Here is a 16,138-nt window from a genome sequence, read left to right on the forward strand (position 1 = left end):
GATGTGGCATTAGAAATTAGCGGCAGACCTAAGGAGTTATAGGCCAAATGAGATTACCCAGCAAACCTCAGCACCATGTCTCTCTGGGGCTAAGGGGGGGTGGCATCCAGCTCAGCAAGTAAAGTCAGTCCTCAACATTAAGCCAAAGCCAACTCAGTATTGCTCAATACATTTTTCCAGACTAAGATATTCTGAGTTTTCTACATCCCACAAAAATTCTTCTCCCTTCCCAGTTTCTCTTACTGCAATCTCTTTCCATAGGCCCACCCTTTTCCATTCTTCACCTGGTTATCATCTCGGTCCATACTGGCATCGTCTCTTTTGAGAATGAATCTCTGTTGAAATTCTGTATTCTTCTCATCCTTTATATGTTCTGAGAACCTCTGTTCAGGGCTGAGATTTAGAGAGAAATGTGGAAGAAAGGGAGGACAAAGACCCTTTTGTTAGGAAGCAGACCTCCTAGGTACAGACATCCTAAGTTCCACAATTCAGATTCAGGGAATTTTTGGATTCGGGCATCCAAAAAGTCACATGAAGATTTTTTTTTTTTTTTTTTTTTTTTTTTTTGAGACGGAGCCTCAAGCTGTCCCCCTGGGCAGAGTGCCGTGGCATTACAGCTCACAGCAACCTCCAACTCCTGGGCTCAAGCGAGTCTCCTGCCTCTGCCTCCCAAGTAGCTGGGACCACAGGCGCCCGCCACAACGCCCGGCTATTTTTTGGTTGCAGCCGTCATTGTTGTTTGGCGGGTCCGGGCTGGGGATTCGAACCAGCCACCTTAGGTGTACGTGGCTGGCGCCATAGCCAGTTGAGCTATAGGCGCCGAGCCTGAAGATTTTAATGAAATCTTTAGGGTCTGTTATTTTTAAATTTTTTATTTTTCCTATTCTTTTTTTTTTTTTGCAGTTTTTTGGCCAGAGGCTGGGTTCGAACCCACCACCTCTAGCATATGGGGCTGGCGCCCCACTCCTTTGAGCCACAGGCGCCGCCCAGGGTCTATTCTTTATATATCTATAATTTCTATTCCTCCAAAGTTTTACCTGTCCTATCAGTGAAGACACAGGCTTAGACCAGTCTTCTTAACATACCATTGCTTCTAGACTCTATCTCTAGGCTTGGCGTCTGTAGCACAATGGTTACTGCACTGGCCACATACACCCAGGCTGGCAGGTTTGAACCCAGCCTGGGCCAGCTAAACAACAATGACAATTGCAAAAAACAAACAAACAAACAAACAAACCAAACAATAGCCAGGCATTCTGGTGGGTATCTATAGTCCCAGCTACTTGGGAAGCTGAGGCAAGAGAATCACTTAAATCCAAGAGTTTGAGGTTGCTGTGAGCTGTGACGCCACAGCACTCTACCGAGGGCAACATAATAAGACTCTGTCTTCAAAAAAAATAGAATCTATCTCTAAGGCTTCACAAAGAATAGGAACTGATGATATAAGCCTTCCATTCCCTCCCCTGAAAGAGATTTCTTATCCTCTTCCACCCTCGCAGGTCATCCTGGGAAAGCATTCCCATTCTGCAGTTTCCTCCCTTACATTCTTGTGTTACTCGTTTTGTTGATGATGACAGCTTTCCCAGTTTGATCAACATTGTGGTCCATCCCAAAATAGGCAGCTACCCGGTGTAATAGCATCCGGTGATACGAGGTCATCTGAGGAAACTTCTTGAACTGGTTACTAAGGGGAAACCCAGGGGAAAAAAGTGAAGTAAGACAAACTACAGCCATAGCAGCCAATTATAAATTTCCTGACAAGTCTATAAAGTAGAGAATTTCTTAGAGGCGAAACAAACATATTATAGGGAAGATATTTCCTCAGTGGGAACAAAAAAGGTTTCTGTCAGCTTCTTTATCTACACTAGTTTACAAACAACTCTGACCCACTATCCTCATTGAGACTACTTATCAAGTCCAAAGTCCCATCTACTTGGATGATGTACAATAAATTAAAAGGGGAAAACCTTAAGAATAGTAAAATCTGGAACGAGGATTGGCTGCTGAAAAGATATAAACTCTTTTCCAACTCAAGTCTATGCAATAACTTAAAAACCTTATTTTGTTTTCATAATGCATTGTTTCCATTCTGATTGTTTCTCCCTAACTCCTTCTGTTCCCCAGTAATTACTTCAAAATTCATACTTTAAGAGACAAATGAAAGAGGGATGTCCTAAAATTGTATCTACATTTCTTTCCAGTGCCCCCTCCCACCTCTAAATGTGTATTTCATATAAATAACTTACTTGTTGTCATTAATAAATTCCAGAATCTCCTGTTCTAATTTTAGCAGCATCATTCTGTCCCTGTTTAAAAAAGATTAAAACAAAACAAAACAAAAAGCAGCCCTCCCATAGATATTGGAAACAGAGACTGAAAACACAGCTTGCTCACTATAGAAGTTGAAGAGAGGAATATAGCCCAACCCCAGTAATGGATCATCATGCAGAGGCTGCTAACCCTCACCAGCCAGTATTATAGAATTTTAAAAAAGAAAAACCACCCAAATATAAATTTTGTAGACCCTTGCTAGTCATGTTTATTATACTGTATCAGAAATCTAATTTTATTAGTAGTATATTCACACTAATCCATACGTTAAACTTACAAATCTAATCATTATTCTATATTTCATCTTTTATAGAATTTTAAAGCAATTATGATTTAGCTTATGTGCAAATCAATTTTTTCTTCTGTGCTTTTTAATCAGTGTACTCCTGTTTTCATATTTGTCTTTGCATTCTTCTTCGACAGAATTTTTCTCAACTCTTCTGAAAGCAGAAATCTTAATATAAGAGGACTGTGAATCCCTCACAGAATATAAAACTATACTTGAAAATGATTGGGGAGGGAGATGCCCTAAATTCTAATGATGTAAAAAATCTGGGAAACTACTTGGCCTTCTGGAATCTTGCTGGTCTCTATCCCCTTTACCTCTTACACCAATCGTATTTTTACCTTGGGTTTTTTTTCAGTGTATTTACAAGAAATTCATGTAGGTCTATTCCAGTAGAGTCCGTATATTCTTGGCTGGAGTCTAGAATCACCACAACAAAAGAAATTTAAAATAAATGCAACTGCCTTGCATGGTATCTAATCCCAAGCAGAAGCCCACAACCTAGTCAGGAAAGAGAGAATAGGAAAGTAACATCAAACTTCAGGGGTTTTAGCATAAAATTCAAAACAACTTTAATATGCTAATTCCCAGTCCCCCCAAATCCCCCAACAAAATAATAGAAGGAAGAATCTGGGCCACAGTGCTGTATAAATACTGCACTGAAAAACCTCCAATCATCAGTAAGTATTAACTGAATGCCCTGATCAAAACAAACCAGATTTGGTTGGTGTGGCGGCTAATACTTGTAATCCTAATACTGTGGGAAGCTGAGGCTGCTCAGGAGTTTGAGACCAGCCTGAGCAAGAGCAAAACCAGGTCTCTACCAAAAACAGAAAAAATTAGCCAGTCTTTATGGCAGGACCTGTAGTGTCAGCCACTGGAGAGTTCAAATGCCTGAACTCAGGAATTTGAGGTTGCTATGAGCTAGATTGATACCACAGCACTCTAGCTGGGACAACAGAGTGACACTCTGTCTCAAAAACAAACAAACAAAAAAAAACAAAGCAAGTTTTATTCTAGTTAAAGAAATAAAGTTGGAGGTGAAGACAGACAGGGCTGAATTTTCCAGGATCTTAGTAAATATGCCCAAATATTGATTATTTTTAATCCATCAAGGTTGCCTTTTCTTGTCAGCTACTATTTTTGTAGAATATTTCTTTTTACTACCAACATAAGAATTGAAAGCCTAAGAAAGTCTAATAATTGCAGGCAAATCTATATTATTAAAAAGAAAATCACTTTAGCCATCCCTAAACCAAAATATATAAAAATGGTATCTAGAGGATATGCTACCAGTGATTTTCCATGTCCTCATTTATTTCAGAAGCTAAAGAGAATCAGAACTGGCTATACTGTCCTCTTATGGGTAGTGCCAATGCAGCTAGAGTAACTTTTTGTGGCTAAGACAGGGTCAGTTGAAGAAATAAAGTAACCTAGTTAGGTATCTTCCCAAGCAACCAAGTCAGAAGTACGGCCAGTGGGTGCCACGCTTTAGGATGGAAGGAAAGGGAACTGCAGAGCCACGCCCTAAGACAGATGAAAGATGGGGAAAGTCCTCACCTCTGGATAGCATCTTTCGTGGGACTTTTTCTTTGTTTTTGTCTTTATCTTCCTTTTCAGAGACATCTTTTGTAGACTTTTCTTCCTCCTTGTCAGAGGGGCAACTGATGTGCAATTGAATTATATCCTTAAATAAGGGGAAAGAGGATAATCAAAGGGAAAAAAGGATTCTAACTATCTTTAAGCTCCCTTAGACTCTTTAAGAAGGTAAATCTTGAGGTTGCAGCTCCCTTTCATAAGACTGTATTTTGTTAATTAATAAGTTGTTTCAGTTTTGTTCCATCAAGCGGGTTGCCAACATTACAACCTACTATATGAAGAGCTCAAATTATACTGGCTGTTTTTGGCAAAAGGAACTGGATGGAAATAGTTCTAACTACAGGAGGGGAGAAGCGTGGGTGAGAAAACAAGGTCCAGCCCCGGATGTCCTTGTCTGCATCATCCTGAGTGGTCAAGATATGAAGAACTACACTTTACGCTCTCAACAAGCCCTGCTTTACTGCAATAGCTTCTGTTTCAAAGTGGCTTCTATTCTGATTTCCAAGCCTGATCTTGGTGATGTTATTGCTGTACCGCACACTACCAGATGACGGCCAAGCTCAAAAGCTACTTTAGACCTGTAAATGACCTACCTGGGTTTCTAGTGGCCCATCAGCAAATGGGGTGGAGGACTCTTCACATACTGCCAGGCTGCGCACCAACTTCAGCTTGGAATTAGACTGAAAAAAACCAAATACATATATATCTTCTCTTCAGAAGTTTTTTGGCTGAATGAAGAGCATCCTCTTTGGCTCTGTTAGTTGTTTTTTTCCATTAAATGGGTTTTTTTCTAAATAGGTCCTACTTAGCAATTTCTGATTTAGTTGAAAGAAAATTTTCTTGCTTACAACAGTAAACATGTACAAATAAAATGATTACTTGGACAGATGGTAGGAAACTATTTCATTTAGTCCTCTTCTCTCTCAGTGAGATTGGAACCCAGGTTTCCAACTTTTTAGATTCAGAAGTTTACTGCAAATACACAGTAGCATATCTTAGCAGAAAGACACTGGGTTTGAAAGCCAGAAAAATCCAGCTTTCTAGGGCAGGGTCGGTTAAATAAATAAAGTAACCTAGTTAGGCATCTTCCCAAGATCCCTTTCTAAGGCATTAACCCTGCCTTAGAAAAGCCACAAAAAATTTGAAACCTAGCTTCAATTTCTGGTTTTGCACTTACAACTTGAGACTCAAAGCAAATTACTTGACCTTTCTGAGTCTGTTTTTCCTTAGTAAAACTGCCATAAATATACTTATTCTGCTGTTGTAAGAATCAGATAATCTATAGCATATAAACATACAATAGACAATAAATGCTAAGTTACTCTACACCCGAGGTGGCAAGGGTATGGAAAGGTATGGAAAGAAGTATCTAAGAAAAGAGTGATGAGAAAGATTTAAATAAAACCTTTATAACACTGGGATTTAATGCAATAAAAAGCTAATCTACCTGGTTTACCTCTGCTAGCTGGTGAATCCCCAAAAGATTTGAAATCCACTATGCAAATCACTATTCTCTTAGGGATCCTCAAAGCTAAAAATTCTAAAGTGACTCACTAGAAATAATAATAAAATAAATATTTGCTGAAAATTCCTACAAAAAATTCCAAGGTTCACAATAAATACTAAAGCACAAAAACATGCCATATATGTTCCAGGTAGTGCAAAAAGAACTACTAAGTCTGAAGAGATGATGCCTACTTCTGCCACTTGCTACTCAATGTCCTTTGTTGAGTCACTCAATCTCTATAGCCCAAATTTCCTCATCTATAGTATGCAGATAATAACTGTCTTATTTACCTCAAAAAACTTGGGAGGAATTAAAGTAGCAGTGAGTACCTTCTCTTTTGAACTTTAACATCAAATCGACCACTACTGATGAGTCCGTGTAAGGCAAGACACAGGACAAATTTATTATACTTTTTGGTCTTCCTCAAATCCAAGCCATATACTGGGTTTGATGTTAAATCAAATTCCCAAATTTAATCATTATTTTTCTGGGGAAAAGGGTTGGCCACTCTTAATTATTACTTCTGATGACAAATCTTCCAAATGTAAGAAAAATTTAATGTTTCACTGCTCCCCAGCTAAATTAAAAGGCTATCACAACCTAATACATATAGTCTTTTCTGACAACTCTGCTAAAAACAATCTGTCATATGCTAATTTTATCATACAATGATTAAAAAAAAACCCTCCTTCCTGCCCTTAAAAAGTGAAACATTTAAAAAAGATTATATTTTTAGAATATTCAAAAATGTAGAGTTATTTCTACTAATGAGACAGGATTTATTTTAAAGGAAAATTCACAAGGAGGGAAAGAAAGAAACATGAAGAGGAATAATAAAAAGGCTCATAAAAGCAGCCAGTCTCCTAGAGAAGCCAGGGGAGAGCAGAGAAACTGGTATTTTAGCAAGACCAGTACCAAATTCTCTCAGGCTCTGTGGAAGCCTCCAGTTTGGTTTCCTTCCAGGCATCAAAAATAGACTGTGACTGAGCTATAGGTAATGGAGTAAAATAAAGTTAGATCTTTTATTAGGAAATGTGTGCGTGCGCATGCATGTGCATACCTGCAAGTTCATACTTAGGGTATACAGTACAGGCAAGAAAACTCTGCTCACATAATCCAAATAAACTAGATATTAGTAAGTCCATCTGTGAAATGTCTTACTTTGAAAAGAAACTATAGAGGAAAAAGGGCTCTCACCTTGGCTCTTTTCCTGGCATGACCATGGTTAGATGTCCGCCTCTGTTAGAAGAGGATTGGAAAATATTAAAGGTAGAGATAATTGATACTTAAGTTAAAAGCAATATATGTTTACAAAGAAAAAGCACTAACTACAAAACCATTACAGCAATAGCTGAACTATGATGAGAACCACCAGCAACTGTGACATAGAAGGAACCACAGGTCACCTATAGTCAAATCATCATCACCATGAATATAAAAAGTTGGAATTCACTGATTTGTTGGCCTATTTCACAAACTGATAAAAATTACTTTTGGACAAACCATGGAAACATCTCCTGATTAGGGTGCTTTGGGAAATATCACGATCATAGCATAAGAGAGTATTTCTCTCCCAACCTTACCCACAGGAGACTTTTTAATCCATAATGGATGTGAAATATGGCCCAACCATCGCTTATATTAACATCTTTGTAGGACAACACATTCAGAGTTCTAACTTGGGATACCCAAAACACCTGTCCCTACAGCTGTAGAAATGAAATGAAGAGTCTTATTCTCAAATGTCTCCCTTCCTGAGTATGAGAATTCTCCCCATTCTAAGATTCCAGTGGTGACTCTTACAGCCTGTCTGGGTCAGAGATGTAAGATGGGACAGGACAAAAAGAAGAGAGTATGGAAGATAAGGATAAGACTTCCAGAGTAAGGGCAGAGAGACTGGATAAGGAACAGGGTGGAAGCTGAGGAAGATAAAGGATGAGGCCCTGAAGTAGAATGAGGGAAGACTAATTAATCAATAAGATTTCTAAACAGCTAAGAAGTCAAAATGGGGACTTTCGGGAAGAGGCTGAGTAGGGTTACACACGTATATGGGGATGAGGCACTTAGGGGCTCTGAGATGTTTGGAATGAAACTCACTGCCAGTGGTGTGTAGAGAAAACTGAGGCAGGAGGGTGGGAGAGGGAAAACGAGTCAGAGGTAGAATACCCGCATGGTCTTGGGTAGGTGAGGATTTCTTTTTCCTTGGTCCTCTTCACTAGTTAGCAAACAACACTGCCACAGTGCAAAATCGAGAACTGGGAAGGTGGATGGAGAGAATAAGAAATGAGGATGGATCTGGTCAGTGGCAAGATCTGTCACAGCAAGGGGAGATGCATGGTCCAGAAATTTGAAGCAGTATTTGTCACTACTTTTTCAAACATGAAATAACAAACACATGGCACAAACATTTTAAGGGCATTAAGGGCATATATGGAACAGTAACTCTCCTCTTATAACTGTCCCCCAGATACCTGGTTCTCTCCTAAATGGTCTGCCAGTACTGAATTTCTTTTAGATCTATCCAGCGACATTTCATGCATATATATAATGCTTATTTTTCCTGTCTGTACATAGGTTTTTTTTAAAAAAAAAAAAAACAAGTATATTATACATACTACTCTAAACCTTGCTTTTAAACTTTTTTTTCATTTATTAATCCATAGAAGCTCTACCCTTTTTTTTGAGTATTTTTTAAATTTTTTCAAATTAATATGAGGGTACAATTTTTAGGTTACATTGTTCCCACTTCCAGGATACCCTGTTTTTCTTAACATCTACACAGTATTTCATTGCATGGCTATTCCATAACTTATTTTACCAATCCCTAATATTGTACCCTTTACGGCATTTCTGACCTTCTGCTAGTATAAATAATGACCATATCATTGTGCATAAGTAAATACAGTATATCTGTAGTCCATTTAAAATTTTTTATTTATTTTTATTTTTATGTATATTTTTTGAGACAAGAGTCTCATTTTGTCACCTTCAGTAGAGTACTGTGGCTTCATAGCTCACAGCAACCTCAAACTCTTGGGCTCAAGCTATTCTCTTGCCTCAGCCTCCCAAGTAGCTGGGACTACAGGTGCCTGCCACAACACCTGGCTATTTTTACAGACGGCTATTTTTACAACGCCTGACTATTTTACCATCCTTGCTCTGGCTCAGGATGGTCTTGAACCTGTTAGCTCAGGCCAATCTACCCACCTCAGCCTCTCAAGAGTGCTAGGATTACAGGTATGAGCCACCGAGCCCAGCCTCATTTAAAAAATTTTATAAAGTATCACTAAATTATCCTCTAAAGTGGTTAAAGGAATTTACACTCTCATCGATAATATATGAATTTGCTTATTTCTCAGAAAAACAGTTTTCATTTAAGAGTCAAACACATATTTAAAGCCTAATATGTACCAGGTATCATGCTAGCTACTGGAGGATACAGAGATAAAAGGCACAAACCTTGTCAAAAAGGAATTCATAATCCTGTTGGAAAAGACAGACAAATAAGACAGTTATAATACAGTACATTAAGTGTGTTATAGAGGTAGTCATGGAGTGCTACAAGAGTACACAGCAAAGCATCTAACTCAGACCTAGCAATACATAAATTCACAGTCCCAGACATGGAGTGCCTCCTATGTGCAAGGCACTGTATTAGGCAATGGGGATAAAATGGTGAGTCTTAAACTGACCTAATCCTGGGTATCACAGAACTTATAGTTATGTGAGGAAGATGGACATCAAACAAATAATTATACTACAGAGACCTTCAATAGTGGAGTAAGGTGGTCAAGGAAGGCTTCCTGGAGAAAAACACACCTGGATTGAGTTTTGAAGAATACATAGTATTACATAGGTATTAGACAGATGTTGGGGGTGGAGGAGAACAAGGAAAGAATACTAAGGAGGGCATTCTAGGCAGAGAAAGCATGTATAGAAGCATGCTTTCTCCCAACTTTCAACTCCCATTTATAACAGGGATCAAGGAATCAGATAATGCTGAATCACTAGATGCCAGAGGTGAGAGCTGACAAGCAAGGGACTAGGTTATAATATGCCATGCTGAGAAATCTGAGTGGCCTAGGGCAGTAAGATACACAGAAAGCTTGAAGAGAATCAACACAATCAGTTATTTTGTAACCATCTTTCTAAAGCAGTTTCCATGCAAAAGATGTTGTGGGTTTCAGTGTTTCCAAGAACTTACACCACATACTTATGAGTAATGAAAGTCTCTTTTCCCAAAAATTTTTTCGCTCCAATTCATAACAGGGACTCCCTTGACAGTACCACTTAGATTCTCAAGGAGAATTCTGGGCTACTGCGTGGCAAATACGTAAGAAAAGCAGAATTTTCAGTGTTATTGAAGGAGCATATGATATGTTGGGAATGGTAAAGAGGGGAGGGGTTTAAGGGACTGCTCCATAGGACCTAGGGCAGCTGACAATATTGAAGACTTTGCAAAGGAGCAGGAACCCCAGCAGATGGCAGCAGCAGCCCCTGCCTGCTCTGCATCAGCATCAGGATCAAGTCAGAGGGGAGACAGGTCCCTTCAGCTCCCTATATATACAACCTATTTGTAAATCCAGATGAAGACACTTAAAACCAAGTGACTGCCCATAAGGAGCATAAACTTAAACATGTCTTTTCTTTTCTGACCATCTTCAAGTACACAAAACAGGAATTCAGAACACCATTTATAACAGTCTCCTGAGAGTAGAATAACTTGGACGCCAAGTCATTTAATTATTATCTTTCATGTAACATGAGAATATATAATGAAACACTGATCACTTATCTGTCTTGAGGATTTAAAATTCATTATTGGTATCAGTGGAGGCTGGAAGTACAGTTTGATCAGCGGCATACTGGCAAACTCTAGAAGGATGGGCAGGGAATGACAACTCACATGTAAAAGATAATGGAAAGGAAAGCATGGCAGAGATCTGGCAAACTGTAAGAGGAAAGACAGTAGAAAAGCAGGCAGCTAGAGAACAAAATATTTCAGACAGTCATCAATTTTAATTCATCCCTTTACACTGTGGCTGTTTTAATCTTTAAAGACAAGCCTTAGGTGAATTGAGTTGTCTAGAAAAATTATGCTCCATTTTTCAGATCCTCCAAATTGTTGCTGCTCCTGCTTTTTATCTAACTTCTTGCTAGCATTAATGGTCTATCTCCTATCTTATAATAAAGACCAATCTCACCCTTGGACATGAAGAGAAGGATTTATATAAGAAGAAATCAGCAGTGACCACAGAAGAAAAGAAAGACTGTAACAGGTAGGCTAGAGGATACTCAAAGTCTAGGTGGGCTGGACAAGCATCAAAATGGTGGAAGAGGCTTGGCTAACCTTTACTCACATCTTTTCTGTACTGCAGTATAAATTTGGATGGAAAATAACATGGCAACCAAGAGTGAAATTCCTCTCATTCACATTTACCAAGTGGCAAGTCCAGAGACTATTTCTAACCCAGAAAATGCTGACTGCTTAACACAACCAGGATATGAATTTAACACTTGTGTATAAAGCCAGGCAGCACTAGTTTTAAGTTTACTGTATGAATCAATTTGACTTATTAAATATTTGTTTGTATACAGTTTATTTTTTGATACTTAAATATCAAAATACATCAAATGTTTCAAGAACCAATGAACTTAGGTCCAAATGGGTAAGTGATTTCACTCTGTCCTCTTAGATTTCATTGTGGACGCTATGACAAAAGGGTCAGATGTTTATTAAAGCTTAAGTTAGGGTTTTGAGGTTTTTTGGGTTGCCATTATTATTTTTATGTAGGGTCTTACTTTGTCACCTAAGCTGGAGTACAATGGCACAATCATAGCTTACTATATACCTTCAACTCCTAGGCTCAAGCGATCCTCCTGCCTCAGCCTCCTGAGTAGCTAGAACTACAGGTATATAGCACCATGACTGGATGATTTTTTAAATTTTTTGTGAAAATGGGATCTTGCTGTGTTGCTCAGGATCCTGGCCTCAAGCATTCCTCCCACCTCAGCCTCTCAAACTGCCTTGATCACAGGCATGAGCGACAATACCTGGTTAACAGCTGAAGTTGGAGTTTTGAAGGAGAATCAAGTGTTTGTACAAATGACTGGGTTCCTATAGATTCCCATTTCTCTGCAGGTATGAAGAGTACGCACATGATGCACTTCTAATTCTCACCTGTGTCTCCTGACGCAAACTGGTATCTTCACTTTCTTTTTCAATTTCTTCCTTACTTGGAGTCTTAGCTATAAACTTGTTTTTGTTTACAGATTCTTCCACGAGTTTTTTTTCTGATTCTTTCATTATTTCCAGGGTCTCTTGAGTAGTGTTACTGTTAGACATGTTCTTCAACACTATACAGTAGCCTCTATGGACTCCTACAAAAACATCAAATGCATTAAACATGAGACGTGTATACTTAACACATAAAGACTTGTATTTTACATAGGCACATTTTTTCCAGCAGCCTCCCTGTAACCCCCAAGAAAGTCCTTTAATAAATGCTACCCCTAGATTCATTTTTTAAAGCTTTATTGAGGTAAAACTGACATACTATAAATTGCATATATTTAAAATGTACAATTTGATGAATCATGACACATGCACACACCTATGAAACTATCACTATAATTGAGACAGTTGGGCACATTCATCACCCCCAAAGGTTTCCTTGTGTCCCTTTATAATCTCTTCTTTCCCTCCCAATCACCTCCAGTCAGCCATTGATCTGCTTTCTGCTAGTCTGCATTTTCTAGAATTTTATATAAATGAAGTCATACACTAGTCTAGACTCTTTTACTCAGCATAATTATTTTGAGATTCCCTAGGATTCAGTTCTAAAGCAATTTATTCCTCTTGGTACTTTATTTGCCTTCTCTTCCTCCCTATAAAAATTTGCTTGTATTTTCAGCTCAATCACTTAATTTGTTAAATTCTCTCCAGAAAAAAATAATGTATTTTAAAGCTCTATTCACCACTATAGAGGAATACTCTCTTTCACAAAGGAGAACTTCCACAGATACCACAAACTATGACATTGTTACTAACTTCAAGCTATCCAAAAGAAGCAAAATCAGGGTTGGCACCTGTAGCTCCATGGCCAGAGCACCGGCCACATACACCAGAGCTGGTAGGTTTAAATCCAGTCCGGGCCTGCCAAACAACAATGACAACTGCAGCCAAATAATACCCGGGCGTTGTGGGGGGTGCCTGTGGTCCCAGCTGCTTGGGAGGCTGAGGCAAGAGAATCACTTGGGCCCAAGAGTTTGAGGTTGCTGTGAGCTGTGATGCCATAGCACTCTACTGAGGGCAACACAGTGAGACTCAAAAAAAAAAAAGCAAAATCAGACAATGGTTATAAACTCTTAAATGCTTTTCTTTATCTTAAGGAAGCTGAAAAAGCAAGAAGAAAACTTGCTTGTAGTCATTTATCCTTCAGAAAGATTGGGTTTATCCTTGGAATAAAGGATGGAATTTTCAGTTTGATATCTGGGTTTAGTCGGTTTACTGCCACCCAATGATACAGAGTATCTACAGTGCAGGAAAGGCTGGCTCTTACTATCACTACCTGGGAAATCTTGTAATGAAGCCAACACAGTCTCTGAGTGTACACTAACAGGTGTTGATACTCTAAAAAGATTCATATCCTCAGACTGCCAAAGTCAAGCATGGCAGTTAGCTTAGTTCTAACAGTGGTCTGTAGAAGTTGCTCCATACATGGATTACTCACTACACTTCAATCCTAAAAACATCTTTCCTTCCCTTAAAAAAGATGGCTGTTTCTCTGTCAATATATGAAAAACTTAAAAATAATAAATAAACAGATAATAATGGCTAGGCAGGGCATGGTGATGCACACCTGTAGTCCCAGGTACTTAGGAGGCCGAGGCAGGAGGATCACTTGAGTCCAGGAGCTTGAGGCTGCTATGAGCTATGATGACAACAATGCATTCTAACATAGGTGACAAGAGTGAAACCCTCAAAAAAGAAAAATAAGAAAAATAAGACTGGAAATCTTCCCAGATTTTACATCTATTCCCAGTATAACCCGAGAAAATATACAAATGGTTACCAACGTTTCAAGAAAATTGTCACAACAGAAAATTTTTCTCTGTTTCAAATAAGGTTAAAGAGTAAGACCCAGAAGGTTTTCAAATAGCACAGTAGCCTCACCCTGACATAAGTTGAACAGTCTGCAGGAATATTGCTTTTTCACCTTGCAGTAGCTCCTGAACAGCTGACTGGAGACATAGTTTTCTTAGGGCCAGAGAGTCACTCACACAATGATGAAGTCACACAGTTGAACTTATAGATGAGAAACAGTGGAAGAAACTGACCACAAAAGGAAATGTTTAATATTCTTTTTTTTTTTAAGAGAAAGGTCATGTTTCGTCACTCAGACTGGAGTGCAATAGCACAATCATAACTCACTGCAGCCTCAAACCCTTGAACTCAAGCGATAGTCCTACCTCAGCCTCCCCCACCATACTTGGCTAACTTTTTTTTTTTTTTGAGAGACAGTTTTACTTTGTCACCCTCAGTAGAGTGCCGTGGCATCATGGCTCATAGGAACCTCAAACTCCTAGGCTCAGGTGATCCTCTTGCCTCAGCCTCCCTGGCTGAGAGGACTACAGGCACCTGCCACAATGCCCAGCTATTTTTTAGAGATGGGGTCTCACTCTTGCTCAGACTGGTCTCAAACTCATGAGCTCAAGCAATCCACCTGCCTGCCTCTGCCTCCACCTCCCAGAGTGATAGGATTATAGGCGCGAGCCACTGCGCCCAGCTTTCTTGGCTAATTTTTTATTTTGTACAGACAGAGTCTTGTTACATTGCCCAGGCTGCTCTCAAATTCCTGGTCTCAAGCAATCCTCCTATCTCAGCTTCCCAAAGTGTTGGGATTCCAGGTATGAACTACTTGCCTGGGCTGGTACTTGCTTTTTTTTTTTTTTTTTTTTGAGACAGAGCCTCAAGCTGTCCCCCTGGGCAGAGTGCCGTGGCATTACAGCTCACAGCAACCTCCAACTCCTGGGCTCAAGCGAGTCTCCTGCCTCCGCCTCCCAAGTAGCTGGGACCACAGGCGCCCGCCACAACGCCCAGCTATTTTTTGGTTGCAGCCGTCATTGTTGTTTGGCGGGTCCGGGCTGGGGATTCGAACCCGCCACCTTAGGTGTACGTGGCTGGCGCCTTAGCCGGTTGAGCTATAGGCGCCGAGCCGAGCCGCTTTCTTAATCTTTATACAATACTGCATCTAAGTAAGGGGTCAGATGGTTAAATATCAGAAAAGAAAATGAAAAGTCTACCAAAAATCTAAAGAAATCATGACATCTCATATTTGGGAAGGTACTTAGAAGCCTTCTCTTTCAGCTCTATCCTTCTACTTCCATATCCCTAATTATGTTGTTGAATTACTAATAACTGAAAAATGGTTGTACCATCCCTGCTTATACTCTACTGAAGGGGAATATTCACTTCCATATACAATCATTTTTTCTGAAAACACTTTCCTTATACAAAGGCAAAATTCATCTCCCTGGTACTTACTCCTCTTGGTTCCAGTATAGCCTTCTGTGTAAGTCACAAAGAATAAACTTAATCTCACTTCCATGTCAGCCCTTTATAAAAGACTTTATCTTGTTTCCTTCTCTAAACATTCCCAGCATTAAGTCTAGTATCAAATCACATGGTTTTAAGTCTCCTCACCATTTTACTTCTGAAATAAAAGAAGCTGCCCTGAGGCAAAGAGAGGCTAGTAACAGCTCGGCGCCTGTGGCTCAAGTGGCTAAGGTGCCAGCCACATACACCCAAGGTGGCGGGTTCGAATCCAGCCCGGACCCGCCAAACAACAATGACGGCTGCAACCAAAAAACAGCCGGGCATTGTGGTGGGCGCCTGTGGTCCTAGCTACTTGGGAGGTGGAGGCAGGAGACTCGCTTGAGCCCAGGAGTTGGAGGTTGCTGTGAGCTGTGAAGCCACTGTACTCTACCCAGGGGGATAGCTTGAGGCTCTATCTCAAAAAAAAAAAAAAAAAAAGAAAGAAAAAAGAGAGGCTAGTAACGAGGGTCAGACTTACTATTCTAAAGTCAAGATCCACAGGAAGATATACTAAACATCAAACTGTGTCTTACACTGAGGTTCTCTTTTGCTCTCTAAAATAACCATTAATCAAAGTTATTTCTAGGCCAGTAATTTAATGTAAAATGGCTCTTCTTACTCTTGGGGCATAAGGATTCCTAGAAAGAAATTTTCCTGGACCAAAAGAAAAGTAAAAGTTATAGCTGAAAAACAATTTTTAATAACTAAAGAAAGCTCTCCAGAGCGAAAATAAAGACAGTAGAAGGTTAAAAAGCAGAGAGGTAATTTCCACTCTTGATAGTGTATTTGGTATACAGAGGAAATTAAAGGCTTTGGG

At 39.4% G+C, this 16,138-nt stretch overlaps 1 protein-coding gene across 11 annotated transcripts in view; it reads right to left on the reverse strand.

Moving 5' to 3' along the window:
- R3HDM2 (R3H domain containing 2) overlaps positions 1-16,138 on the reverse strand; it is a 192,034-nt gene that overhangs the window by 39,828 nt on the left and 136,068 nt on the right. For 5 of the 11 annotated variants that reach the window (XM_023513612.1, XM_012805589.2, XM_023513609.1 and 2 more), the window contains exons 3-11: positions 11,905-12,104; positions 9,183-9,206; positions 6,921-6,962; positions 4,810-4,896; positions 4,178-4,304; positions 2,959-3,037; positions 2,247-2,306; positions 1,544-1,684; positions 285-393 (exon numbers count right to left, since the gene is read on the reverse strand). In XM_023513612.1, the coding sequence (XP_023369380.1) occupies positions 285-393; positions 1,544-1,684; positions 2,247-2,306; positions 2,959-3,037; positions 4,178-4,304; positions 4,810-4,896; positions 6,921-6,962; positions 9,183-9,206; positions 11,905-12,069 (834 nt within the window). In that variant the 5' untranslated portion in view covers positions 12,070-12,104. Of the gene's footprint in view, positions 1-284; positions 394-1,543; positions 1,685-2,246; positions 2,307-2,958; positions 3,038-4,177; positions 4,305-4,809; positions 4,897-6,920; positions 6,963-7,889; positions 7,946-9,182; positions 9,207-11,904; positions 12,105-13,585; positions 13,613-16,138 lie in introns of those variants that run through there. The other 6 variants (XM_023513610.1, XM_023513608.1, XM_023513606.1 and 3 more) reach the window with 3 other exon arrangements.

This window comes from Otolemur garnettii, unplaced genomic scaffold (genome assembly GCF_000181295.1).
Source record: "Otolemur garnettii isolate 467f Iridium unplaced genomic scaffold, OtoGar3 scaffold00043, whole genome shotgun sequence".
Taxonomy (NCBI): domain Eukaryota; kingdom Metazoa; phylum Chordata; class Mammalia; order Primates; family Galagidae; genus Otolemur; species Otolemur garnettii.